General features: G+C 61.4%; 1 protein-coding gene across 13 annotated transcripts in view; it reads left to right on the forward strand.

The window, feature by feature from the left end:
- The first annotated feature begins 18,094 nt into the window (after positions 1–18,094).
- The window catches only part of FGFR2 (fibroblast growth factor receptor 2), a 76,938-nt gene continuing 67,092 nt past the window's right edge, over positions 18,095–27,940 (forward strand). For 12 of the 13 annotated variants that reach the window (XM_036307617.1, XM_036307619.1, XM_036307618.1 and 9 more), the window contains exons 1-2: positions 22,044–22,141; positions 22,431–22,684. In XM_036307617.1, the coding sequence (XP_036163510.1) occupies positions 22,059–22,141; positions 22,431–22,684 (337 nt within the window). In that variant the 5' untranslated portion in view covers positions 22,044–22,058. Of the gene's footprint in view, positions 18,234–22,043; positions 22,142–22,430; positions 22,685–27,940 lie in introns of those variants that run through there. The other variant, XM_036307625.1, reaches the window with a different exon arrangement.

The raw sequence follows: 27,940 nt of genomic DNA on the forward strand, positions 1-27,940 counted from the left end.
GGGCGTTTAAAGCCAGGGGGCAGGAGTCCGGCTGTTGCCCTGGGGGCACTCCGTAGCAGAGCTCCAGGGCCTGCCCTGTCCCCACACTCTCCTCCCTTGTCTCCCTCTTGGCAGCTGTCTACCCAGTGGCTGAGGCCCAAGCCAGGGAGCTGCATCAATCCCTCTCCCTCACTGTCCCCTCCTCCCTACCCCTTGCAGCCCCTCAGATCCTGTCATCTGCTTTCCGATCTCAGTCCACATGCAGCCCTCTCATCCCCTCTCCAGCTCCCTGCTGCTCCAGGCCCCTCCATTGTGTCTTGGCCAGAGGAGCACAATGGCTTCTTCACTAGCCTTGGCTTCCCTCTCCCCACGGGGCCAGAGCGATCCTTTCAACTGTAAATGAGATGGAAGCATCACTGTGCTTCCACCGTCCTGTCTCCTCCTCCCCCTTGCACTTGGGATGAATCCCAGCTCCTTCTCCCGGCTTGTTGAGCCCTGAAGGGCTGGCCCATCAACCTTCTCCCTGTCCTTCTCCATCCCCACCCCCTTCTCCATCCCCACCCCCTTCTCCATCTCCACCCCCTTCTCCATCCCTACCCCCTTCTCCATCTCCATCTCCTCCATCTCCATCTCTTTCTCCATCTCCACCTCCTTCTCCTTCTCCAGCCCCTTCTCCATCCCCTTCTCCATCTCCACCCTCTTCTCCATCTCCACCCCCTTCTCCACCTCCACCCCCTTCTTCTCCAGCCCCTTCTCCATCTCCTTCTCCATCTCCACCCCCTTCTCCACCTCCACCCCCTTCTCCTTCTCCAGCCCCTTCTCCATCCCCTTCTCCATCTCCACCCCCTTCTCCATCTCCATCTCCTCCATCTCCATCTCTTTCTCCATCTCCACCCCCTCTCCTTCTCCAGCCCCTTCTCCATCTCCATCTCCTCCATCTCCATCTCTTTCTCCATCTCCACCCCCTTCTCCTTCTCCAGCCCCTTCTCCATCTCCATCTCCTCCATCTCCACCCCCTTCTCCTTCTCCAGCCCCTTCTCCATCTCCATCTCCTCCATCTCCACCCCTTCTCCATCTCCACCCCCTTCTCCATCTCCACCCCCTTCTCCATCTCCATCTCCTCCATCTCCATCTCTTTCTCCATCTCCACCCCCTTCTCCTTCTCCAGCCCCTTCTCCATCTCCATCTCCTCCATCTCCACCCCCTTCTCCATCTCCACCCCCTCTCCATCTCCACCCCCTTCTCCATCTCCATCTCCTCCATCTCCATCTCTTTCTCCATCTCCACCCCCTTCTCCTTCTCCAGCCCCTTCTCCATCCCCTTCTCCATCTCCACCCTCTTCTCCATCTCCACCCCCTTCTCCACCTCCACCCCCTTCTCCACCTCCACCCCCTTCTCCATCCCCACTCCCTTCTCCATCCCCACCTCCTTCTCCATCTCCACCCCCTTCTCCATCTCCACCCCCTTCTCCATCTCCGCCTCCTTCTCTACCTCCTTCTCCATCTCCACCCCCTTCTCCATCTCCACCTCCTCCATCTCCACCCCCTTCTCCATCTCCATTCCCTTCTCCACCTCCTTCCCCTTCTCCATCTCCATTCCCTTCTCCATCTCCATTCCCTTCTCCACCTCCACCCCCTTCTCCATCTCCATTCCCTTCTCCATCTCCACCTCCATCCCCTTCTCCATCTCCATTCCCTTCTCCACCTCCATTCCCTTCTCCATCTCCATTCCCTTCTCCACCTCCACCCCCTTCTCCATCTCCATTCCCTTCTCCATCTCCACCTCCATCCCCTTCTCCTTCTCCACCTCCATTCCCTTCTCCATCTCCATCCCCTTCTCCACCTCCACCCCCTTCTCCATCTCCACCCCCTTCTCCATCTCCATCTCCTTCTCCACCTCCACCCCCTTCTCCATCTCAGTCCTGCCCATGGTCACGCCGCCACACCCCCCTCAGGCCCAGCTCAGGGCCTTTGCATTTGCTGTAACCTCTGCCCAATTATCTCAACCCCACGTTTTTTCTACTGCTCATGTTTTATAATTCAGGTCTCTGCTCACACACCCTGCTTTCTGAGAGACTTCCTCAACTGTACTATCCAAACAGCCCCCCCCCACCTACCCCCCAGTCATTCTGTGCCCTTCCCCTCCCTGTTTTCTTGGAGGTAGTTGTCACGGTGGGTAGTTATGTCACTGCATGATTCGTGCCTGTGCTGTCTCACCCCCTGGCGTGCTCTCTGTGAGGCCGGGATTCCTTCGGCCACGTTCCTTGTCAGAGACTCAGATCCAGAGGAGGCTGACTGGGGACTCATGGCCTCCTCGCCATCTGGCAACCTTCTCAGAATAATGTCTCTAAATGCATAAACTGAAGTGTATAAGATTATAAAGGAAGCCAAGTATATTGAAATATAATTGAATAGTTATCGATATATTTAAAACATGTGGTGTAATAATGTATGTGCTTCTATATTAATACATTAAGCAATGAAATTCAATATGGGCATAATAACTACTGTAATAACTGCATTTCAAGGTAACGGTGAGGGTAAGTGCTATTTTACAACATCTGCAGCAACTGAAGAATGCTGCGAAACCACTCGGGTTCCCGTTGGCGACAAAGGTCACAGGTACTGGCGATACCGCTGTGGTTTGGGACCCGTGGTTGTCACGGACGGGAATGCTGTGTGCTGATTTGAAGTTCATAAGATGCAAGGTGTCACTTTATTCCATTTAAGTTCAGGAACTCCCTGAATTCACGGGCTCTGGGGGGAGAGAGGGGGTGGACGCTCTGTCATAGGTGATCAATGAGTATTTGATGGAGAATAAACGCGGGCCCGGCCGGCGTGGCTCAGTGGGTGAGCATCGACCTATAAACCAGGAGGTCAGGGTTTGATTCCTGGTCAGGGCACAGGCCCAGGCTGCGGGCTTCATCCCCAGTGGGGGGCGTGCAGGAGGCAGCTGATTGATGCTTCTCTCTCATTGATGTTTCTATCTCTCTCCCTGTCCCTTCCTCTCTGAAATCAATAAAATATATTTAAAAAGAAAGACCATGTTGGCTGCTGGTGGAGGACAGCCTGGGGTGGAGCCAGGTGCAAGGGGAAAGCATGAGGGGCCACAGTGCATGCTGGGAGGTCGTGGAGGAGTCAGAAAGGGACCGAGCAGGGGTCACCAGGACCAGGGCGGGCATGGAGACCAGGGTTCAGCGAGGAGGTGTGATTGCAGGGCTGGAAGCTGGACGGACGGACATGGGGAGGAGGTGGCCTGGCAGGGCGGCTGCAGAGGCGGCGGTGACATGCGGGTGAGAACGAGGACCTGCTGGGTCACGGAGCCACTGGGAGCCCACCGCCCTCGGCTCTCTCTCCTGCATTTCCTCGCAGACAAGGACGCGGGGCAGGCGGTCCCTGTCCTGAGACGGCCTCTCTGTTGTCCCCACACAAAGGGGCAGTGACAGCTCGGCTGTTTGCAGCTTCTGGTGCCAGTGAGCGAGCTGCCTTCCTGCCCGGTGCCCGCCGCGTGGGGACCACATGATGCGAGGCCTTGGCTCCAGGGCGGGTGGGGAAGGGGGATGGGGCTTGTCCCCGAGTCACAGAGAGGCATTGAGGGCTGGGGGCGGCCTGGGGAGGCGAGGGCCAGATGATGGCACTGGGCTGGCACTGCTGCCCTGGGCCCAGGAGCAGTGAGCCGGCTTCTCTGTGCCTCAGGCCCACCTCCTCCCTCCTCCCCTCCTCTGCCTCCTCCCTCCTCCCCTCCTCTGCCTCCTCCCTCCTCTGCCTCCTCCCTCCTCCCCTCCTCTCTCTGTCCCTTCCTCTTCTCTCACTTCCCTGTCACTCTTATTAGGTGCAACTTTGCAGCCTGTACCACAGGCGACCACTGTTCCCTGCCCCCCTCCTCCCCCAGAGCCGTGAGCCCTCACCCTAGCTCCTCACTGGCTGGTACCCCCACCCTTGCACCCTGCACCCCTGTCTTCAGATCAGCCTGTGCCTAGTCTACTTTTTGCTCCCCTCCCCTCCCCTCCCCTCCCCTCCCCTCCCCTCCCCTCCCCTCCCCTCATCAAAACCTACCCTCGCCTGAGCCCTAGCCCCTCCCGGCCCTGCTGGCGGATGGATGGCTTGGCTTAAGGGCTTGTTTACTGAACCCAGTTTTCCGGTTGATCCTTCTCCTTGGGGCCCATGTACCTGCTGGAGCCACTGACTTAACGTCCCTCTCCTGCACCCGTGGCACTGCCAGGGCTCTCCGTGCTCTGACCAAGGGCTTCAGGTCTAGAGGGGGAGTCCCCTGGCTTTGGGGCTGCCCACCTCCCTCAGGCGGAGCCCTCACTCTCCCAGGGGCCCGGCTGGTGTTCTGCCTCCTCGAGCCCAAGGCCAGGGTGGACATGACCGCGCCCAGCTGCCTGTTCTCTGCCCCACCCCACCCCCCATCCCTGCACCTGGAGTGCGCCTGCTTCTTACCCATCACCCCTTCCCACTCTCCCAGGTTGACCAGTTGTCTGACAAGCTGGTTCCTGCCAAGGCTATGGCTTGGGTTTCATGGAGCTTCTGTGTTTTATACGATTTTTTTGTTTGTTTTAAAGATATTTTTATTGATTTCAGAGAGGAAGGGAGAGGGAGGGAGAGGGAGGGAGAGAGAGAAACATCAATGATGAGAGAGAATCATGGATCGGCTGCCTCCTGCTCGCGCCACACTGGGGAGCGAGCCCAGACCAGGGCCTGTGCCCTGACCGGGAACTGAACCCTGAGCTCCTGGGTCCTAGGTCGATGCTCAGCCCCTGAGCCACGCCGGCCGGGCAAGCATCTGTGTTTTAAATGGCAGCCCAGGGGACACACCTGGTCTCATAAGAGGGGCACTTTGCCAGACAGGCAGGGGCCTGGCGGCCTTGCTCAGAGCGGCTACGCCTCCACGGCCGCTGTGCTGCCTGCCCGGGGCCTGTCCTCTGTAGTCAGCGGAGCGGCTGCCGAGGGTCCCCGGGATGGAGGAGCGAGGAGCGGGATGATGAGCCGCGTCTGCACCCCCCTCCCTGCTCCCCCAGGTGAGCGGAGCGTCCCTCCCTCTGCTTGGCTCCTGCGGCGACACCGAGGCCCACGGCCGACACCCAGGTACGTTGTGAGTGAGGGACCGCGTCAGAGCCCCACCGCCGGACACGGAGCTGCGGGCTGACCCCCAGTGTGCGACCGCGGGGAAGGGGTTCACCCAGAGCCAGCGCCCCCTCCGCAGGCGCCTCCCGCGCCCTGTCCCCGCGGCTTCGCTTCCGGAAGAGGCTGAGCCGACTTCTGGGGGGACTCTCAGCAGGCGCTGGCTGCTCCCCGCAGAGTTTGGCGGAAACATCACAAGTTTCATAAACGAGGGTTTCTCGAACTTTTTAGTTATTATTGATTTCTAGAGAGAGGAAGGGGGGTGAGGGAGAAGCACCGATTGGCTGCCCCGCTGATCTGCGCACTCACTGGCTGTCTCCTGGACGTGGGACGGAGCCACAGCCCCGGTGGGGCGGGAAGACGCCAACGCGTGAGCCGCCTGACCTGCCGGCTCGGGGCACGGACGTTCATGTGCCTGCGAGCGTCCTGTCCACCTTGTCCAGAGGCTAGAGGTCAGTTCCCCACACCTGGGTGGAGCCTGAGGCTGTGCCTCCAGCAGCTCCCAGGTGAGGCGGGGCTGTGGGTCCTCAGAGCAGAAGGGGGGTGGGGGAGGCCCCCCAATCGGAACGGAAGCCCCACAGCTTTATGCCCGTGCCTGGGCTGTGTGTGCCGGCTTGGCCTGATGGGAGCTTCCAGAACATCCTAACAGGGCTTTCCCACTGCCCCTTGGGGAGAGAAGCCGTGTTCCTGGGTGGCATTAGGGGGTCCCTGGGTGGTTCATGGTGGTGACCAGAGCAGGCGAGGGCCTGGGATCCAGGGCGGAGCTGGGGGGGCGGTGGGGACAGGGGGGCGTTTGGGCCTCTCACCTGCCTGGGGCTCTGCTCAGTCACAGCTCACACTGCCCGGGTGACTTTGGGGTCACATGACTGCTGCCGGGGCTGCACTGGCCGCAGGGGCAGGAGCGGGGCCAGTTTTCCTCCCAGGGCAGCCCCTGCCCCCCCTGCTCCCCCAGCACCTGGCGGAGGCTGGTTACCTTGGCGAGTCTGGGGTGCACCGAGGCATCCAGAACATTCTAGAAGCGGGAGAGGATGCTCACCCTGCTCCCAGGGGATGTGGGGAGTGAGGCGGCTTCTGTAGGGGGAGCCCTGCAACCTCGGCTCCCTGTCACCCCCTCTGTACCCTCGGCAGCCACAGGCCGTGGGGCCTTCCTGTTTCCCTGTAGTTTATGGGGCAACAGCTTCCCCTCGGAACGGGGTCGGGGGGGGGGGGGCAGGTCCTGGGTGTTGTTGCTCGGGGAGGAGGCATGTGGCTGGGAGGGACTCGCGGTCTGGGTTTCGGACGCACCTGTGGCGGGTGGGACGGTGCGTGTGGAGGGGGAGGCGGTGGGTGCAGGGACTCCCCAGTCCGCAGCGCCTTTGAAAGCTCCTGGTCTTCAGGCGCAGGGCCGAGGGCGGCCACCAGGGAAGTCGGGGGGCGGGGGGGGGGTGCCTGAGGATTCGGGGACCGCCGAGCGGAGGCGCTGGGCGCCGCACTGGCCTCCTCAGTTGGTGGGAACAGAAACCTGGGCTCTGGGTGACGGTTCAGTGGTGAGGACGTAACCTCTGATGGATGCTTTATAAATCCTTTTCCTCGTTCGACATCGGGCTTATGTTACCATCTTTGTGCGACTTCATTTATTTCTGCCACCAAATTCGTCAGAATTCTCCCTAAAAACACCAGAGCAGTAGCTTAGCATGATGCTCCCCCTGCGTCTCAGAGGGCGAGAGACCCGTCTTTTCCCAGCTGCACAGGACTCCCGGGTGTCGCTGCCCACACTGTCCTCCCGCCGCCTCTGACGGCACCGGGGCCGTGTCCAGACCCGAGGGCTGCACATTGTGCTGCGATACACGCAGACCATCTCAGAGCGAAGGTGGGAGGGCAGGGAGGGGTGAACCAAGGAACCCGCAAGCGTCTGTGCATCACCACGGGCACAGGCCACAGCGCGGGAAGGCCTGGCGAGGGGGCGGGAGGGAGGAGGGGGTCCCGGGTTCGATTCCCGGTCGGGGCACAGGCCCGGGTTGCGGCCTCGATGCCCAGTAGGGGGCGTGCAGGAGGCAGCCGGTCCATGGTTCTCTCATTATTGATGTTTCTTTTTTCTTTCTTTTTTTTGTTAATCCTCCCCCGAGGACATTTTTCCATTGATTTTTTAGGGAGAGTGGAAGAGAGAGGGAAAGACAGAGAGAAACACATCGATTAGTTGCCTCCTGCCCTCACCCCGACAAGGGCCCGAGGTTCATGTCCTTGACTGGAATCGAACCCGGGCCTCCTCGGTCTGCAGGCCGATGCTCTATCCACTGAGCCAAACAGGCTAGGGCTCATCATTGATGTTTCTCTCCCTCTCCCTTTCTCTCCAAAGTCAATAAAACTACTTAAAAATACATTCTGAGCATCAGCTGTCGCGGTGGGTGCGCGTCTGGGCACACCTGTGCACGCAGGTGATTAGCTGGTGGTGGCGGGAGGCGCGTGGGCGCAGGGCAGGCGGGGCGTCCTGACCGAGGGCGGCTTCGGCTCCCGGGACCAGGACGAGCGTGAGCTCCGGAACAGACACGCAGAGAGAAGACGAGGACCTGGAGGGAGCATTCGTATCACAACCGACATCAGTGCGCTCGGCCCCCCGGAAACCACGCAGGCGCCCCCTGCAGTCCGCCCCCCGCTCCCGCCCCGCGCCTGCTCTGCGTGGCCTCAGGCTGTTTCTCCGCTTCTCTGAGGTCCACTGTCGTCCTTTGCAAAGTGTGACCGTGCAGAACCGCGGTGACAGCGGCGCCCTCTCTGTGGTTGGGGGCAAGGAGCTGAGTCACTGCAGAGCGACGCTGACCCTGGGGTCTGAGCCGGCACGACCGAGCCTGAACCTGCTCACAGGCAGCGCCACTCGGGGCATTCCTTAAAAAAATACTAATAATAATTGTTTTGGGTTTTTTTTACTGATTTCAGGGAGGAAGGGAGAGGGAGGGAGAGAGAGACCGAAATATCAGTGATGAGAGAGAACCACGGATCGGCTGCCGCCTGCACGCCCCCAGTGGGGATCCAGCCCGCACCCCGGCCTGTGCCCTGACGGAACCGAACCCTGCCCTCCCGGTTCATAGGTCACCACTGAGCACGCCGGCCGGCCCATCACTCTTAACCGCCCGGGGCTCTCCTCGCCCGGCGGTCCCGTGGGCGCCTGCCCTCTGGTGTGAGTAACCATGGCTCCGGCTTTGCTGGGAGGTGTGTGGCCACTTTCAATAGTTAATGTCGTTTGCTGTCACTGCTGGTAAACGCCGCCCGTGGACAGAGGAAAGACATGTCCCGGGCACTGTGCCTTGTGAACAGTTTCACTGATTTTGTTTTTACTGAATTTAAATTCTTTATTGTTGACACATGGCCTCCCGTTCCCCCCGCCCCCCTCGCCCACCCGCCCTCCTCGGCGATGCTTTCACTCCCGGCTGCTCCATTGAGTCCTTCTCCCCGAGACCTACGTTCGGAGGACGGTCAGGCCCCGAAGGCAGTGACGAGGCAGTGACGGGGGAGGCCGGGCCCACTCGCGCTGTCTCAGCCTCCGGCCGGCGCTGGGCGTCGCTGCGAGGATTCACAGAGGGCGGCCTTCCCGCCTCCGCTGTGGCCCCAGGAGGCTTCCAGGGCCAGTGCAGGGCTGCAGGAAGCATCGTTGGTTTGCCCAGCGCCGTGCGGGGAGGCTCGGCCCTCTGGGATGCTCGGCCCCCGGGCGCCTGCGGGCACATGCGGGCACATGCGGGCACCTGCGGGGAGGCTCGGCCCCCCGGGCGCCTGCAGGCACATGCGGGCACCTGCGGGCGAGCCCAGGCCCGGAGCCCTGCGGGCATGAGCTGTGCCTTTTTAATGAGACCTGGGGAGGCCCGAATAATGGGAAACATTAGCTTCAGCCAAGCGCCAATTAAGTAGGTGGGTTGGGCGCGAGCAAGTTCCTGCTTGACGATTGCTCTTTACCGTCCGCAGATGGGGGTCAGGTTCCCAGAGATGCCCAGCCTGATGCCAGGTGGCCCTCCCCGCCTTAAAGAGACAGCACAGCCTTTCCAGGTGCGACCGATGCTCCACACGGGACCTGGAGATCACGGGGAAATCTCTCTCTCCCTCGCCCGTCCTCTCCGAAATCAATGAAGAAAAAGTTTCTTTAAAAAAGCTATTTCTGACCTCCCCCTACCCCCTGCCCTTCCTGGGAACTGCTAGCCCTGCCGTCTGGTTGGCCGGAGCCTGGGTGCAGCTCAGAGGTCCTGCTGGGTGGTACCTGCAGCCGCTGGGAAGTCAGGCGGATGCGGGGTGAGTGAGAGCCCGCCCTCCACCCCACCCCCCACCCCCGCCGCGGGCTCCCCGGTTCCGAGCTGCACCGTGTGGATGCGAATCTGCTGCAGGAGAATCACGCCCTGACGGGCTCACTTCACCCAGGTCATGGTCACGGCGCACGGTGTCGGCCGGGGGTGGAAGGTGCGGCAGAAAGTGGGTTTGCCATCTGGTCCCCCAGTGGACGAGAGCAGGTGTTTGCCTCGATGGGGCTTCCTGTTGGCATCAGGCACCTCCAGAGTCAAGAGGAGGAGAGAGGAGGTGGCCAGCCCAGGCCGGGGGTGGGGGATGTCAGAGCCATGGCCCCGCCCTCTCTCAGCCTGAAGGGAAGATGGCGATGCCTGTGTTTCATGACCTGGTGCCCCACACCATGACCTGGCACCCCCAGCCATTGGTCCCCCTGCCAGGGCGACGTCCCCCCAAGGCTGCTGTATGCCTGATCCTGCCCCCCAGGCTGCTGTGTGACTGATTCCCCCCCACCCAAGGCTGCTGGTGACTGATTCCCCCCCCACCCAAGGCTACTGTGTGGCTGATCCTGCCCCCCAGGCTGCTGCGAGTCCTCAGCGCACACACTGGTGTCTGTGGCACCCCGTCCTCACTCTGGCACCGGAGGACGGAGGCGGGGGCGGGGGGGGGGGTGGCAGATGCCTGGCTAAGGTGCCTCAGATCCAGAAAAAGAGGGGACCAGGTTAAGTCTCTGCCTTTTACCCTGACCACCCCTGCTGTCGGCTGAGCAGGGCCAGTGCAGCGGACACTGGTGGCCCCTGGACCGTTGGCGTGTGCATGTCCCGGTGCACTGGGCTGGGGAAGGCGGGGGGCGGGGTTGTGGACGGGAGGCTGTGCTGGGGAACCCCCTCCCCAGCCCCGCAGGAGCGTTTCCTCCGAGCGGAACTTCGGGGGCCCATACCCCGGGCCTACGAAGCAGCTGAGAGGCAGCCGCGTGGGGCCGCGGCCTCGATGTGAGGAAGATTCAAACATCACCACTCTGTTTATTTTGTTAAAGTTTCTGAGTGAGTGTGCATTTCTGCATGTTTAGAGATTGGCAGCCCCAGAAAACGAAGTTTATTTATCCACCAGATGCCCATCGCATAAACAGCGCGGACGCCTCCCGGCCCCAGGCGGCCGTGGCCCTCGGTGCTGCCCCCCCCAGCTCTGCCCTCGGCCAATACCCTCAGGCCATGCCCTTGGGAGGTGACCGCCCGCATGGTGGACCAGGCGCCGGAGACCAGGTCTCCATTGCAAGAGGGGGCAGTGTCCAGAGCCTTGGCCGATGGCCTCTTCAAGGTCTTCATTGAACAAACCCACACGGATCTCCCAGACCCGGGCTGGACGCTGGCGACAAAACAAAGGGTTAGGCTGGCCCCGGGGACCCCTCGCCCCGAGGTCAGAGCCTGGGCACCGCCTTTGGGGGGATGGTGCTTCCCTCTCGGGCAGCTTTCAACCCCAGTGACACTGCCGTCTCTTCCGTTCCCAGCAGGACAGCTGTCCCCGTCCTCTCGGCTCTGCTCTCATCTGCGGGGGACGCTGCCCAGGACTGTTTCTGGAAACGAGCGAGGTCCGAGGTCAGGATACTCGGGTGTTGCTGTTGTTTTGCTTTTAAAAAAGATATCTTGCCATGACCGGTGTGGCTCAGTGGATGGAGTGTCGGCCTGCGGACTCAAGGGTCCCGGGTTTGATTCCGGCCAAGGGCATGTACCTGGGTTGCGGGCTCATCCCCAGTAGGGGGTGTGCAGGAGGCAGCTGATCGATGTTTCTCTCTCATCGATGTTTCTAACTCTCTATCCCTCTCCCTTCCTCTCTGTAAAAAAATCAATAAAATATATTTTTTTAAAAATTTAAAAAAGATATCTTTATTGATTTCAGAGAGTAAGTGGGGGGGGGGGGAGAGAAAGAGAGAGAAAAACACCAATGATGAGAGAGCATCATCACTGATCAGCTGCCTCCTGCACACCTCCCACTGGGGACGTGCCCGCAACCTGGGCATGTGCCCTGACCGGGAATCGCACCGTGGATCCTGGTTCATAGGTTGGAGTTCAACCACTGAGCCACGGCGGTCGAGCAAGGCCTCTCCATTTGAAGAGCATTGAGGGCGGCTCAAAGGATGGAGACAGCTCGGATGAGCAGGGAGAAGGGAGGGAGGGAGGCCCCAGGTAGCCGTCAGCTGGGGCACGTGCAGGAAAGTTTAAACCAGTGATGGCGAACCTCTGACACGCGTGTCACCTCTGACACGCGAACTCATTTTTTTTGGTTGATTTTTTTTTGTTCAATGGCATTTAAATATATAAAATAAATATCAAAAATATAAGTCTTTGTTTTACTGTGGTTGCAAATATCAAAAAATTTCTCTATGTGACACGACACCAGAGTTCAGTTAGGGTTTTTCCAAATGCCGACACGCCGAGCTCAATGGGTTCGCCATCACTGCCCTATGGAGCAGCCGGAACTCCAGATAAAAAAGGCACAATTCTTCAACGTAAGTACGTCCCGTGCAGTATTCGTTCAGGCAGCATCGGGGAATGTGCATTCGAAAACACGATCCGCTCTCTATCTGAAATTCTCATTGTACGGCGTCCTGCTTCGTTAGCGAACATGTCCGTCCCGGCCGCGCGCTGAGAGGTGTCTGTGCCCCTCGGAGGACGGCGGCCAGCCAGCGCCTCGATTCCCGTTGGGACGCACAGAGGACCTGCAGGGAAAGGATGGGCCGTCGCTGGTCCCGGGGGCAGGACACAGCGGCCTCCGTTGGATGAGACAGAGGCCCTGCGAGGGCCGGGAGCTCCCACGGGAGTGGGTCCACGTGATCCCAGGGGACCGTCCGAAGTGACTCCTTCGCCCTGCACAGCTCCAGCTGCTGCGGAGCCCAGACTGAGAGGTGAGTATCGAACCCAACCGGGTTGCACCAGCATCGCCGCCTGCGAACAGGGACCAGAGGAGCTCCGACGCGGGCAGCGAACAGAACCAGCAGGAACCAGGCCGGCGCTGGGGCGGGGCTGCGGAGCGCGGGTCCGAGACGCTCCCGCGGAAATACACCCGCTGCAGTGCGTCCATCGCTTGTCCGGAGCCCCGGCCTTCGGGACAAGCCGTCCCGGGACTGCCAGCCGCGCGGGGAGCGCCGGGACTCCTGCCGCGGACGCCCAGGCTCAGCACCTGCTCCCGGTGCAGGCGGGTCCTCCGGGCGTCACCGCCCCTGCAGCCGCCGGCCTCCCCTCGCCGCTCCCCCCGCACCCTGTGCGCGCACCGGCCGCCGGCGGCCACACGGGGGCGCCGCCGCCCGCCCGCCGCGCGGAGCCCGAGAACAAAGGGAGCCCCGGGCCCTGAGCCACCTGCTCGGGGCGCCCCGGCCTCGCGGGCACCAGCCCCGCGGGGAGTTCCTTTCTGCTCCGCGCTGCTCCGGGATCCGCGAAGGAATCGCCTCCCGATGGCCTCCCCCCCACTCCAGCCCCGGGACGGGACACGGGCGCGCGGGGACCCCACACGGTTCCTGGGTTCGTGGTTTTACGCCGCGCCCCGCCTGTGTGCGCGTCTCCTGCCCCGAGTTCACCGGGGTCCGGCTGCAGCATTTGCCTCCCTTTGGCTTATGAAACGGAACTTCTTTTCACGTTTGACAAAGCAGACACCCCCTCGGGAACAGGGTCACCCAGGAATGGGGGGGGGGGGGTAGGCGGTGGAAACCAGACCGCCTGGGGAAGGCAACCCCGCCACACGGCCCGGCGGCCCAGGGCGCTCACCCTCCAGCTTGTAAATAACCCCATCGCCTGTCCGACTGTCCGGCTGTCCGACCGTCCGCAACGCCCTGCAGACGCCCCGAGTCTTACTCGGAACCAGGAGACCCCCCAAGAGGCCGAATCGCAGTCTCCATCCATCCCCAGGCATCTGTCAGGCAGAAGGCAGCGCAGGACACTGCCGGCCGCCGGGCGGAGGGCCAGCCCAATGCGGGGCTTTCCTGGGGGTTAGAGGGAGTGGCTCCCAGGGGACCCTTCACCCCAAAGGGCCGTCCGAGGTCAGTTTCCTCTCCCGGCACTGCCACCTCGGTGCAGCAGCCTTTCTTTCTCTGGGGTCGGGCTCTGAGCGCGCGGACTTGGGACCCAGGATTTGGGGGGGCCGCAGTCCTCACGGACAGGAACTTGGGGCCACAGAACCTCCCACGGAGACCAGGCCTAAAGCCACCTGCGTTATGTCTCCGGCTGCCAGCAGGCACCTGGCGGTGGAGCGCGCATGGGGCAGGGGTGGCACCAGGCAGCGGCAGGCCGTCCATTGCCCGAAGCGGCACCCGGGGTAAAGGGCTTCTCGGGGAGATGGGGGTCAGCAGCGGGGTTCCTGGGCTGTGGTTTCCAATAAGTGGACTTGACTTCCTGTAACCTGGTCGCTCTGGGTGATGGGTGGCACCTTCTCAGAGTCTCTGGAGCCAGGGGTGCTCAGAGGGGCCGGAGCGTAGACACACTTACCTTTTCAACTAGAAGAGGGAGCCCCCGCCGGGGTGGCTCAGTGGATAGAGCACATGCCGTGGGTACCAGTGAGCGTTGCACGGCCTCCATTTGGTGGCTGTTTGCACGACTCAGGCCACCCACCCAGGCCAGGGTTCCCCTCAGGTGGGTCTCCCGTGGGCATGCCAGGCCGTCCAGCTGGGCAGAGGTGAGGGGTGGAGAGGATGGGGCTCAGCAGGGAATGGCCCGGACCTGTTAAAACCGGGTCCGTAATGACATCCAGCTGGCGTGGGTGGGTTCTAGGATCGACCCTGAAAGCCCTCAGTCCTCCCGGTCGCCCCCGGAGGAGGGACTAGCAAGGACCCATCAGACTGATGGGAAACTTGTGGCCTTCTCCCTGCACAGAGTCTCCAGAACGAGAGGGGCCTCCGATAGGAAAGGCCTTGGCAAACCTCCATCCACGTTGCCCCTCGGTGACCCTCCTAAGCCAGACGGGCACTATCGTGTCCCCCAGGTCACCCCTGAGAACGCGGGGGGCTCAGAGAAGTTGAGTCACTCGCCCACGGTCACACAGCCTGGAGCGAAGAGAGGCCGCCTTGCCCGCTGGCACCGGGCGGTCAGGCCTCCGCGGGAAGCCAGGCCTCTGGGCTCAGGATCAGGGTGCGGCTCTGTGCTGGGCCCCATGATTTTGCTTCGGTGAAGTACCATCAGCTCCCTGAAGAGGGGACCGAGCTGTGGGGGGCTCAGGCCCTCCCCTCCCCTCCCCCCGGAGCCCAGGATCCTGGGACTGTCCCGCGTTCTCCTTCCAGATGCTTCTCTTACGCTCTGGGCATCACTGAGATGGCGCTTTACGCTTGAACTTCACGGGGCTGCAGGGCTCAGGACCACATTGGAAGGCGCATTAGCACTTAATTAGCTTTTATTCTTCTAACTTCTCTATGGGGGCGAAGGACCGGCCAGCCATTAGAAAACACGTTCTTAAAGGAGAAGTTCCAGTCCTTGAGGGGGGAGAGGCAGCGGCCCCACCCTCTCCCCTTTCCCCCAGAGCCATGGGCTGGCGGCACAATTCGTATTGGGGGACCGGCCACGGCATTCTGCCGTCCTCACTTACTTTTCATGATTACCTTTTAAATTGAATTTATGGGGGTGCCACTGCTTAACAAAATTTAAAAAATTGCTTTATTGTGACCTTTTCACAGAGTCCGTCCCTCGTCGGTGTCCCCACTTTTCCCCCAGCCGCTGATGGACACATCATCCCTCGCTCGAGTGAAAAAGAGACGGGGTCCCGGGGCTTTTGAGAAAAAAAAAGAAAAAAAAAGGTGACGAGGCAGGACGTTTTGTAAAGAGGGGAAAATTGTGAAGACAAGGGTCCCAGTGGGGGGTGGAGGGCTCATGAATGCGGCCTTGTCTGGCGGCCTCGAGCTGAAACCTGGGCCCGGCTCAGTTCGAACTGTCCCCTTTGGTTCTCGCTGGCTTTTCTGCCCTCGGCCCTGAGCCTCCGCCGCCGATCGGGCCTCGTTCCCTATTCACGCGGCGGCGGCGGGGGCTCATTAATAGGCTTATTAGCAACACCATTCACCCCGGCCATTGACACAAGGTCCCAGCCGCTGGAAGAGGGAAGAGAAGAAATGTAAAGAGATTACGTTCTCATTCAGAAGCCGGGCTGGTGGGAGTGCTCTCCCGGGCCCTCTGAGGTCCTTGACGCCTAAACATGAGGACAGAATTAGCTTGTGCTGTTGTTTTTCTCTTTTCAAATTCCAAACGTGCTTTTACTTTCCTCAGAGCCGAGGAGTTTTCTGCCGTGGGCTTCGCGCCCTGAACCACGGACTCCGCTCCATCCCTGCGCAGAATAAAGTCTGCAGACGGCGCACGGACATTCAAGTGGACACGATTTGTCATTTTCAGGGCAAGGCTGCCCTTCTATTCAGGGAGCCTGGGCGCTGGAACGGGGCTTCCTGCCCCGGTAATTTATGTGAGAATGTGCTCACAGCCTTCTCCACGGCGGATGGGTGTGCTGCCCCAGGACGGAGCGGAATCTGTCCAGTTGCCCACTGGCTGGGAATATAAAGACGCAAGGCCCAGCCTCTGTTCCCACAGGCAGACACTCACATCTCTTTCTGTCACCCTGAGTCTGAGAACTTGAGACGTCTTGGTAGCCAGGCGGGAGTGGATGGCTGAGGGTCCTGAATGACAGGTCTGGGCCTGACTCAGGTTAGAAGATTTGGCCCAAAACACACCCCTCCCCCGAGCAGCAGGCCGGTCATGTTGCTTGAGAATCAGGCTGTCAGCCCTGCTGTCAAGTTTCCGAAGTATAATTCCCTACCTGTTTGCTGAAAGCATTTCCGTGGATCTGATACTGCTGGCTTTTACGTCATTTGTATAAACGCTGTCTATGATGTCTTGTGAAGAAGAGAGGTTTCTGACGACAAGGCACCTTGAGAAAATGCTGTTGTGTTGTGAGCGGTCGGATGTTGGGCACCCACGTCGACTGGGGTTCTAAATGCGGGAAAGGTCAGTTTTCCGGCCCAATTCGGTCTCACTGCCCCACCTTTAGGCCTCAGAAGCATCTGAAGCTTCTGATGAGCTTTTTGGAGGAAACATCATGAAAGGGTTTTAGCTGCACTTTAGCCTTGAATGTAAGCCTGGCTACATGGGTGCTGGGTGAGTGAGAGGCAGAGAAAAGAAAGTCGATTAAAAAATAAATGACGGCCCTGGCGGGGTGTCTCGGTGCGGGTGGCCCCAGGCACAGAGAGGCTGATGGTTTGATCCCCAGTGGGGGGTGTGCAGGAGGCAGCCCATCCATGTGCCAGTAGCACATCCGTGTTTCTCTCTCTCCCTCTCCTTTCCTCCCTCTCTCAAAATCAATTAAAACTCATTTTTTTATATATATATTTTATTGATTTTTTTACAGAGAGGAAGGGAGAGGGATAGAGAGAAACATCGATGAGAGAGAAACATCAATCAGCCGCCTCCTGCTGATTTCCTTACCGGGGATGTGCCCGCAACCAAGGTACATGCCCTTAACGGGAATCGAACCCGGGACCCTTGAGTCCGCAGGCCGATGCTCTATCCACTGAGCCAAACCGGTTCTGGCAAAACTCTTGAAAAAAAAAAAATTGCCCCACAGACACAGCCAAGTGAAAACGATAAATGGAAGAATTTAATGAGTTACAGCTTGGCAGTCCGTGGAAGAACCTAAGATACAGAGAGGGAAATGGACTTGCTCAAGGTCATACAGCTGTTGGTAGCAGAATCGAGTCTTTAATATCTTTTTAATTTCCGTTTATTAACTCACATATATGGGACCACACAACACCTTTTGGACTACACAGCCTCTTCTTGGCTTTTCCTTAGGGGGTCAGATTCAAAGCCAGGCTCTGCCAGGGGCCGGCGGTGTGGCCCCGACTAAGTCCCCTCGTCGGAAACGGAGGCCGTGACTCCACAGGGGGCGTGCCCGCCCCACGCAGGGCCGCTATGAATACTCGCTGCTGCTTTCGTTGCTATTGTTTGGGGACAGAACAGGCCGCGTCCTGCAGACACGTCCAGGCGGCGCCCTCCCCGCCCCACGCTGCACTCGCATGAACTCTGCCTCCGACCCGCGTCGATGCATTTTGGTCTCTCGTGGGGGCCGGGCCGGGGGGGGCGTCCTGTCATTTGTTTTCTGACTTGAAACGAAACAACGCACCGCCACCGCCCGGCCAGCGGAGGCCGGTCTGCCTCCCGGGATGGAAGGGGCCGGGCCGGCCGCGCAGGGGAGGCCGCGGCGTCTCCGGGTCCGACCGCGGCCCGGCCCCTCGCCTTCCCCGCCGGCGCCCCGCTCCGGGCGCTCGGAGGCTCCGGAGCCGCGCGGAGTCCGGACGGCGGGGCGCGCGGCGCTGATTGGCGGAGCGGGCGCCCCGTCCAGGAAACGGCTCGGGTTTCAGGGGGCGTGACCCGCGGGGAGGCGGCGCGGGCGCGGCGGCGGCGGGGAGCGGGGAGCGCCGCGCAGAGCCGAGCGGGCGGGCGGGCGACGGCGGCGGGTGCGGAGCCACGAAGCTGGGGCGCCGCGAGGTCTGCGCGCGTAGCTGGCCCGGCGCGGCGACTGCTCTCCGGGCCGGCGGGGCCCGCGCGCGCCGAGGCCGCCGCTCCCCTGCGCGCTCCGAGCCGCCGCGAGCGGCGAGCAAAGTTTGGGGGAGGACCCGCCGCGCCCGCGTCCTTTCTTCCCCTCGCGCCCCGCATCCGAGCGCAGCCCGCGGCGTCATGCCCGCGCCCCCCCGCAGCCCGCGGCGCGCGTGAGGCTCGGAGCCTCGGCGCCGGCCGGGACCCCGGGACCTCTCGTTCCCCGTTGGAGTTTCCCGCGACCCGCCTCCGCCTCCGCCTCCGCCTCCGCCTCCGCCTCCATCCCGACCCAGCCGGGCGCGGGGACCGAGCCGATCGCCGCGGAGCGTTGCCATTCAAGGTAATCGCCGCGCCGGGCGCCTCGGGAGCCTCGCCAGCGGGGAGCGGGGCGCGCGGGAGCCCGGGCGGAGCCGGGGGAGCGGGGCGCCGGCGCCGGCGCCGAGGCTGCTCCGGTCCCTCCCTCCTCGGGGACGGGGAGCGGGGTGCGTGCTGGCCGCTGGGGTTGGGGAAGCGCGGCCGCCACCCCTCCAGCCAGATGCGGACATCGGTGCCCGCGCTGCCGCCCCGTCCCCGTCACACCCCCGCGGGCGCGGTCCCCCGGCCGGGCGCGACCCTCCGACCCCAGAGCCGGCGGCGAGGCGGGGCTGCCCGGCTGGTGGCACAGCCCGCAGGTCTGCGCTCAGAAGGGCATCTTCGGGGTCCCTCGTTCCAAGCCCCGGGGGACGTCTGCCCTGTGCCCTCCAGACCCCGGCGGGGGCCCGTCCCCGGGAAGGAGCCGCTGGAGCGGGGCGGGCGGCGTCGCCGGGGGTTTGGCGCTGCGCGGGGGAGGCGGCCCCTTGGGGGACCGGGCTGCTTCGGGTCTGCGATCGGTGCCCGGCGTCCCTCCGCCGCCGCGCCCCCGGGGCTAGGGGGCGACCTGCACCGGCTGTTGGCGTCCCGGCCGCTGCGCGCGGCGATGTCGAAAGCGCAGGCGAGTTCCCACTTGCGCGCTCGTTCCTCCCGCGGCGGCGGCTGGGGAATCCGCCGGCCCCGACCTCCCAGCGCGGGCCCGGCCCGGGGCCACGGCTCCCTCCGCCCGCTCCTCGCAGGCTCTTCCCCGGCGCCCGCCTTCCTCTCGCCCCGGGTCCCAGGAACCCTGCCCTTCACGGCGGACCTGCCGTCCCACTCGGGGCACCTCTGCTGTGCTCGGGGAGAGTCGCTACCCACGTTTGAAGCCCCATTGTCCCCGGGCCCCAAATCCCTGCAAATGGGCCTCGGGCCGGGACTCATTTTCATCTGAAAAGCCCGGTTAGTTTGAATAGAGCCGCAATCAGGCCGCTCTCGCTTTCCCTGGAATGCCAATTAAAATGCAGATTTCTGCGCGTTCTCCAGCGCGGGAGGAGGGGAACAGGGTATTCCAGGCAAACAAATGGAAGAAATGCTGCCTCGGAACCGGGCTGGTGCTGGCCGTGGCTCCGGAGCCCCAGGTCCGCATCTGCTCACAGGCGGCAGGGAGCGGGTTGTGCGCCCCGGGCAGCCCGCGTTTTGTATTTTTTGAGATTTCGGTGTTTTTTGAGGCATCATCCCGCTGCCCCATCCCATCTGACCCTTTGATAGCGACCTCTCGGCTCAGCCCTGGGAGAAGGGCAGTGCCAGCCAAGCCTGGGCCTGGAGACAGAGCTGCCCCCGGGGACCTGGGCACCCCCTCCCCCCAGGGCACTGTTCACGTTCCTGATACGAAACCCAAGAACAAAGCGCAGAAGGGCTCCCCGCGAGGGCGCCGGACAGACAGACAGCTAGCGGGGTGGGAGCCGATGAAGGGGGCCGGGTTGGCTTGCCTCCTTGGAGCTCAGGGGCGTGTGAGGATGTTCTGGTTCCTGGAGGGGGCCCAGCATAGACCCGTAGGGCCCACCCCCCAGCCAGGCTCTCCCATGGCCCCTTGGCCTGCTTGGGGGGGCGGGCAGGCTTGTGCCGAGGTGGGAACGGACCAGGGAGCGGGTGGTCGCCAAGAGCCATCCATCACGGGGGTGACAACTCCTGCCCCTGAGAAGAGAGTTCCCTTTCAAGGGGGAAAATAAACACGCGCTTTCACTGAGGCCTCAGACTCCAGGAAGGATTATGGTATTGAAGGCAGGAAGCCGGGATTGTGGCAGCGCGGCCTGCTGGGCCTGTGTTCCCAACACCGACGGGCCCTAATGGTCCTGCCTAGGAGGCCCCCGTCCCTGCGTCCCCTCCGTCCCCCGCGTCCCCTCCGTCCCCCGCGTCCCCTCCGTCCCCTCCGGTGAGGAGCTGAGCAGACCTGCCACCTCGTCCTCCGCCTCCAGGGGGTTGGGGAGGCTGCCGTGGCGTGGACCTGGAAATGGGGCTAGAAGTCGCGTTTCGGGTTCAGTCTGGACGGGATGAATGAGTGGCCTGGACTGAGCCGTGGTCACTGTCCACCTTCCTTTGCTCAGAGTCAGGAGGGCCCTCTGGGCGGGACGGGCAGGTGAGGCGGCCGGAAGCCGCTGGGGCTGAGATCTGCGGGGATTGAAGGCTGTTGGCAAAGTTGTCCGTGGCAGCACATTCCCAGGCGTTCTGCTGAGCAAATCAGTGAGAATGTTTGTGTTCCTTACCTCCCACGTGTGTGTGGAAATAGATACGGAATTATCTCTGGAGGCTTTTAACGTTAAGAGGGAAGAAAAGGTTGGGGGAAAATCCTGCAAGCTATCTGTAAACACAGAGTGTGTGCACACACACTCACACACACACTCACACACACACTCACACACACACTCACACACACACACGCATGCACACGCACGCACACACACTCACACACGCACACACACGCACACACATGCACACGCACGCACACACACACACTCACACACGCACACACTCACACACACGCGCACACACACACACACACTCACACACACACACACTTTTGCTGGGAATCACACCATTTCAGGTCTGCTGTCCAGAGCAGGCTTTTTCCCCCTGGGAATGGGAGCACCTCCTTTTTTCTCACCCGTTTTAACCTCCAGTCCCGGCTACAAGGAGCCGCTTCCCTGTGGAAGCTTTGGGGAGGCCCCGGCCGCGTGGAAATCCCGTCATAATTTGAACCATTAAGTGGGCATGCAAAACGCATGGGTTTAAGGGATTTTTATATGAAACCTGTAGGCACTCCCCCGACCCCCAGTCTTATGAAATGTGGTTCATTCATAGTGTTCACAGAGCCTGATTGTTGTAACCAGATTCGCAAAGTCTGTGCATGTGGGCTCTGCACTGGAGGAGACTGGGCCAGTGTGTGCAGTTCTGCGGGTCCGTGAAGCTTGGAAAATTCCCTTCGCATTAGGACCAGAGGGGGGACCGAACAGGACGCTGAGCGCCCCCGGGACCCATTCTGCTCTGAAATGGCAGCCAGTAGGTCTGCCTCCTGCAGGCCCCAGGCCCGGTCTCGACCGTGACCACCACTCACACATCGTCATCATCAGTCACCCCTGGGCTGGGCGTCCCGTTGGCACAGGCCCGGTTTCGCCCGCTGGGGGCAGCGAAGGCCTTGGCTGGGCCCGGCTGCGCAGTCTCGGGAGACGGGTTCCGGCCGAGCTGCTTTTCAGATCGGCCGCTCTGAGTACATTGCATTGCGGCTCCCGCTCCGTGAGTGGCTGTTTGGCGACAGGCTGCGGCCGCTTCTGCACTGGAAAATGAATCCTGACGAGTGTAAACGGGCGGGAATTTTGGGAGCTTCCTGGGATTCTTCCTGTGTTGAGCGCCCTGCTCGGCGCCACCTCCAGAGAAATAAGTCCCTACGGCCGCCTCCACCTCCATGGGTCAGCTTTCTTTGTTTTTCCCTTTAAATATATCTTTATTGATGTCAGAGAGGAAGGGAGAGAGCGACAGAAACATCAATCATGGGAGAGAACCATGGACGGCTGCCTCCTGCACGCCCCCCACTGGGGACTGAGCTCACAACCCGGGCCTGTGCCCTGACCGGGAATCAGACCCTGACCTCCTGGTTCCCAGGTCGATGCTTGGCCCCTGAGCCACACGGTCGGGCAGGATTCAGTTTTCTGACCTGCTGGGCCCGGGAGAACTTAGGGGCGGTTATGCCAACCTGAACACCCCCCCCCCCCCCCCCCGCTTTCCCAGTTGCCCTTGAGGCGGAGGTCACGTGGCTCCTGCTTCCCTTCCCCGTGGGGAGGCGATGCTGGACGGGAGGGGGGACTCTTGGCCTCACAGAAGCGGTGCACGGGCTGCGTCCTGGGCGCACGGTGGCTGTCTCCTAAAGTATGCCTTTCCCAAGGCCAGCCCCCCAGAGGCTGAGGACCTGCCTGGGGGGGACGCCTGGGACCCCAGGAGGGGCTGAGGACCTGCCTGGGGGGGACGCCTGGGACCCCAGGAGGGGCTGTGCACCTGCCTGGGGGGGGCGCCTGGGACCCCAGGCGCGGAGGGAAGGCGTGTGCAGACGCTGGAAAAACACTGAGCACAGTGGAGAGGCGACTGGGTGTGAGCATGAGCCCACCCGGCCCCGGAACGGGCGCAGGGACACGCACTGACCCGCCTCTCTCTCCTCCAGTGGCTGCAGCCCGCGCGGCGGGACCCTCGCGGCGTCCCCCGAGCCGCAGGCCGAGGCGCCGGCAGCCCATGCGCGCAGGGCCGGTGTGCAGATGGGAGTGCCGTCCACGCGGGGATGCGGCAGAGGACGGGGCCTCGGCACCGCCGCCCTGGTCAGCTGGGCCCGCGTCGGCTGCCTGCTGGCGGTCACCATGGCAACCCTGGCGCTGGCCCGGCCCTCCAGTTTAGTGCAGGACACCACGCTGGAGCCGGAAGGTGAGTGTTTTCATCTCGGGCGCCGGGCCGGTGGGGGGTTTGTCCGGGGAAGTGGCGCTCGGGCCGTGGCCGGTTCCGAACCTGCTGCGCTTGTGGGTCCTGTTTTGCAAACGTCCTCTGGGTTCGTAGCTTCTGTGAAGTCGGTGTCCCGGGTTATACAGTGAAAGAAGAGGTTGGAAAGGAGTCTCAGGGCCAGGGAGCCGGTCTCCTGACCCGGGGTCAGAGGTTAGGAGCGCAGGCTCTGGGCCCCGGCTGCAGGCGCAGAGGTGCGGTTTGCTGGTTTCTGGGGTGGGGTGTGTGTGGGGTTCTCTGTGCTTCAGGGTGGGGGGGGCGGCCGGCGCTCACTTTCACCCAGCGCCGGGGAGAGCCCAGCCGGGGAGAGCCAGGTAGGGGCCTGCGATCCCCCCCCCCCGCCCCCCCCAGCTCCCGGCAGCGGCATTCCCATCCCAGGGAGAGTCTCGCTCACAATGAACAGAATTGCGCTCGTAGCCGCTCAGGGACGTTGCCAACATCTGAAATGCTGACGTTTTATTTTCATTGTCTTAGAACAGAAACGAGCTTCCTAGCCCAGCCCGCAGAGGCTGGCCACGTTGGGTTTTGTTAGGTGTCTGTGAGCCGCCGTGTTTCGTGGCGCCGAGCGCCCGCCCGCTGTAGGCGGCTTGGAGAGCAGGGCTACCTGGCGCCTCGCCCGGAGGCCTCCGGGTCCGCAGGGCCTGCGGTGGCCGCGTGGGCTGGACACGGACCGGAAAGGCCCGCGAGAGCGCAGGTGGAGGCGGGTTGCTCAGCGGGGCCTCTGCTCGGTGCAGCGTGGAGATCTGTCGTCGGCAGGGAATATCGGCGCCCGGCTATTTCTCGGCGGAAACCCGAGAACAAGGCGGCAGGTCCCGGCTCTCATCGCCGCCTAATGAGCCTGCTTGCGGGAGCCCGCCTGCCGCCTGCTCCGTCCGGGGCCGCGGGGTCAGCTCAGGGCTCTGGGAGCGCCCCCTGAGCGCGAGGCTGGACCAGGACCGGGCAGCCCGTCCAGAACAGGGCGGGAGGAGGCCCGCGGTCCTGTCCCAGGTGGGAGCGCTGAGCGAGGCCCTCCCCACCCCAGGACCCCCTGCGTGGGTTGTGAAGAGCTAGGGCAGACCTCTTTCTGACCCGGAGGCCATCAGGGAACCCCCAGTGAGAAGCGCCCTTTCCTGACACGGAGGCAGGGAGGCAGGGAGGCTGTAGTGAGCAGGTGTGGTGACCTCCCTGTGGCCTCCAGGCCTTGGGGAAGGGAATCTGGTAAGAGTTGGTGTCCCAGGTTGTAGCTACGACACCCATGGGACTGCCTCCGTGTGACACCAGCATGAATGCAATTTGCAAGGGTGATGCGTTTAAAAAAAATCGATTTTAGAGCCCGGCTGGCGTGGCTCAGTGGTGGAGCATTGACCTATGAACCAGGAGGTCAGGGTTCGATTCCCAGTCAGGGCACAGGCCTAGGTTACGGGCTCGATCCCCAGTGCGGGGCGTGCAGGAGGCAGCCGATTGGTGATTCTCTCGTCATTGATGTTTCTCTCTCCCTTTCCCTTCCTCTCTGAAATCAATAAAAATATATTTGAAAAATAAATAAAGATTGACTTGGGGGGGGGGGGGACATCCATTTGTTGTTCCATTTGCTCATGCATTCATTGGTTGCTTCTTGGCTGTGCCCAGACCGCGGACTGAACCGGAACCTTGCTGCGTGGGGGCGATGCTCTCACCGGCTGAGCTGTCCAGCCAGGGCCGCGCTGATGTGTTTCGAAAGGGCTCGGAAGGCTGCTGGTTTCTGAAAGCCAGGCCTGGACTCCTTTAATTTTGCTAATAATTAAAATGGATGTTTCCCTAATTGCCGGTGTTCCCTGGAGTGCGGGGCTCGGCGCACACGGAGGCCGCTGAGCTGGGACTCCGACCGCGGGAGCCCAGCGTGGCCCCGGTGAGGGAAAAGCTGTCCTTTTCCATTTAGACTCGCAGGGCAGCGTTATGGGGAGTTTATTCCAACATAAAATGTAAAGCGGTCCTGGCGGACTCCTCGTATCGCATTTAATTATTGAAGAAAGTTTAGAGTGTGTGTGCGTACTCGCTGGAGGGGGGCGGCGGGAGGGGGGGCGGGAGGGGAGGACCCCTGCGGCTCCTGGTGCGACAGCTCGGATCCAGCCTGTGTTGTTGAGAGCAGGCCTCCCGCACCTGGAATGGGGGGCGGGGGGCAGGGAGGCCCGTGAACGCCCTAACCTGTGGGTCCTGTGTCGCATGTGTCCTCTGTGCATCTTTCTGGGCTCATGTTTCTGTGAAGTTTGTGTCCAGGGCTCTGAGAGGTTAAAGGAAGGAGAAGGTTTCGTGGGAGGAGGAAACGGCTCTGGAACCCTGGGTCTCAGCTTGTCTTTCTGTGCCCGAGGGTTTGGTCAGATGACCTTTAGGGCCGGCATGAAGGTCAGATGAGGTCAGTCTCCTCAGAAGCCTCAGAAACCTGCTTGGAAAGGTGCCGGAGCCCTGGTTGGTGGCTCAGCGGTTAGAGCGTCGGCCCGAACACCAAGGGGCTGTGGGTTCGATTCCCGGTCAAGGGCGCGTACTTGGGTTGCAGGTTCAATCCCCAGCCCTGGTTGGTGTGCTTGTAGGAGGCAACCATTCTCTCTCTCTCTCCCCCTCTCTCTCCCTCTCTCTCTCCCCTCTCCCCTCTCCCCTCTCCCCTCTCCCCTCTCCCCTCTCCCCCTCCCTTTCTTCACCCCTCCCTCCCTTTCCCTCTAAAAACATCAATGGGAAGAAAAAGGCCGTTGGAGCCTAAAGAGCCGTTAGCACAGGGCCTGGCATCTACCCCCCCCCCCCCCCCCGTCATCCCCCCGGGAGCCAGGCGGGGCGCCTGCGGGTCCTGTGGCCGCGGACGATGTATCGCAGACCCTGGATTAGAGGCCTCCCCGTCTCCAGGCAGCTGTGTCTGCTTCTGTGGCGTCCGCTGGGCTGGCCTGTTAGCGCCTCATGGCAGCCGATCGGAGCCCCGAGATGGGTTCTTCCCTGGAACGAGTTTTGCTTTGGTGTCAGAGGTTATTCGGAAGGAAATCTGCTGATAGACGAGAAAAGAGTTTTGACAACGGAGAGCCCGACTGCCTGAGGCAGCTCCTGTGGAGGCCGCGTCACGCCAAGTCCGTGTGTGAGTGTGTGAGTGTGTGTGTGTGTATGTGTGAGTGTGCATGAGTGTGTGTGAGTGTGTGTATGTGTGAGTGTGCGTGTGCGCGCGTGTGCGTGAGTGTGTGTGTGAGTGCGTGTGTATGTGTGAGTGTGTGTGTGTGAGTGCGTGTGTGTGTGAGTGCGTGTGTGTATGTGTGAGTGCGTGTGTGTGCGTGTGTGGGTGCATGTGTCTGCGTGTGTATGAGTGTGTGTGAGTGTGCATGTGCGTGCGGACGCGTGTGTGAGTGTATGTATGCGTGTGTGTATGTGTGTGCGAGTGCGCGCGCGCGTGTGTGTGAGTGTGTGTGTGTGAGAGTGCGTGTGTGTGTATGTGTGAGTGTGCGTGTGTGTGCGTGTGTGGGTGCGTGTGTGTGCGTGTGTGCGTGTGTGAGTGTGCGTGTGCGTGTGCATGCGTGTGTGAGTGTGTATGCGTGTGTGTATGCGTGTGCGTGAGTGTGTATGCATGTGTGTGTGAGTGTATGCGTGTGTGTATGCTTGTGTGTATGCATGTGCATGTGTATGTGTGTGTATGCATGTATGTGTGTGCGTGTGTGTGAGTGCGTGAGTGTGTGCGTGTGCATGAGTGTGCGCGCGTGTGCGCGTGTGCGTGAGTGTGTGCGTGAGTGTGTGTGAGTGCGTGTGTGTATGTGTGTGTGCGTGTGCATGAGTGTGTGTGTGAGTGCGTGTGTGTGTGTGTATGTGTGTGTGCACATGAGTGTGTGTGAGTGTGTGTGCGTGTGCATGAGTGTGTGTGAGTGCGTGTGTGTGTGCACGAGTGTGTGTGTGTGCGTGTGCGTGTGCATGAGTGTGTGAGTTCGTGTGTGTATGTGTGAGTGTGTGTGTGCATGAGTGTGTGTGTGTGCGTGTGCATGAGTGTGTGCGTATGTGTGTGTGAGTGCATGAGTGTGTGTGTGCATGTGTGTGTATGTGTGTGTATGTGTGTGTGTGAGTGCTTGTGTGTGTGCGCGCGCGTGTGTGAGTGTGTGTATGAGTGTGCGTGTGTGGGTGCATGTGTGTGCGTGTGTATGAGTGTGTGAGTGTGCGCGCGCACGTGTGTGTATGCGTGTGTGTATGTGTGTGCGTGCGCGTGAGTGCGTGTGTGTATGTGTGCATGTGTGTGCGTATGAGTCTGTGTGAGTGTGCGTGTGCGTGCGCATGTGTGTGTGAGTGTGTGTATGCGTGTGCGTGTGCGTATGTGTGCGTATGTGTGTGTATGCGTGTGTATGCATGTATGTGTATGCGTGTGTGAGTGTGTATGCTTGTGTGTATGCGTGTGTATGTGTATGCTTGTGTGTATGCATGTATGTGTGTGCGTGTGTGTGAGTGTGTGCGTGTGTGTGAGTGTGTGAGTGTGTGTGTGGACACGGACCCGTCCGCGTGTCCATCACTGCCCGTCTGGCCCCCTTGGTACTGCAGCTGTGGCTGTGGCTACAGTAACTTCAACCTTGACCTTCTATTGCACAAGGGCCTTATCTCGAAGACGTTGTGGTTTGATCGTTGGAAGCTCAGTGTAGATAACGCTCTTGGGCTCGACCAGAGGAAACTGTCCAGGGACAAATGTGACGAAGTTCCAGGAAGGAGCCTGAGCGCTAACCCGAGAGGGTCCTCGTCTGCTTTTCTCAGCTCCCCCCGCCGCATCCGTGTCATCGCGGCCTCTGCCGTCGTCTCCGTGGTCACAGTAGGGCTGGGTCTACTCTGCCGACTAAGAAGCAGTCGCCGGGAGATTGTAATGGTTAATATTCCGGATTAAAAATGCATATTGTCCATCGGTCATTCCCTGTCGGGGACCAGCTGGAGGGGCTGCGCTCAGCTCTGGAGGAGGGTCCTCCTGCCAAGGGCTGTTCCCTGGATTAATATTCTCATTATTTAAAGGACAGTCAAGCTTGATGACCCAGGGGGAGGGGAGGCCACTCTTACTTTCAAGTTCTCCCCGACGTTGTCACCTCCTCCGGGTTAATTAAGTCACTGTTGACATTAATGCCATCGTTGTTTACACCAGCCCAGTAGGAGCTAAAATAAAAGAGCTTTTCCAACCCCAAACCTTTAATTACTTTCCCACCCTCTGCAAAGTGTGATTCTGGAGAGCAGCGA

This window comes from Myotis myotis, unplaced genomic scaffold, assembly GCF_014108235.1.
Source record: "Myotis myotis isolate mMyoMyo1 unplaced genomic scaffold, mMyoMyo1.p scaffold_m19_p_49, whole genome shotgun sequence".
Taxonomy (NCBI): Eukaryota; Metazoa; Chordata; class Mammalia; order Chiroptera; family Vespertilionidae; genus Myotis; species Myotis myotis.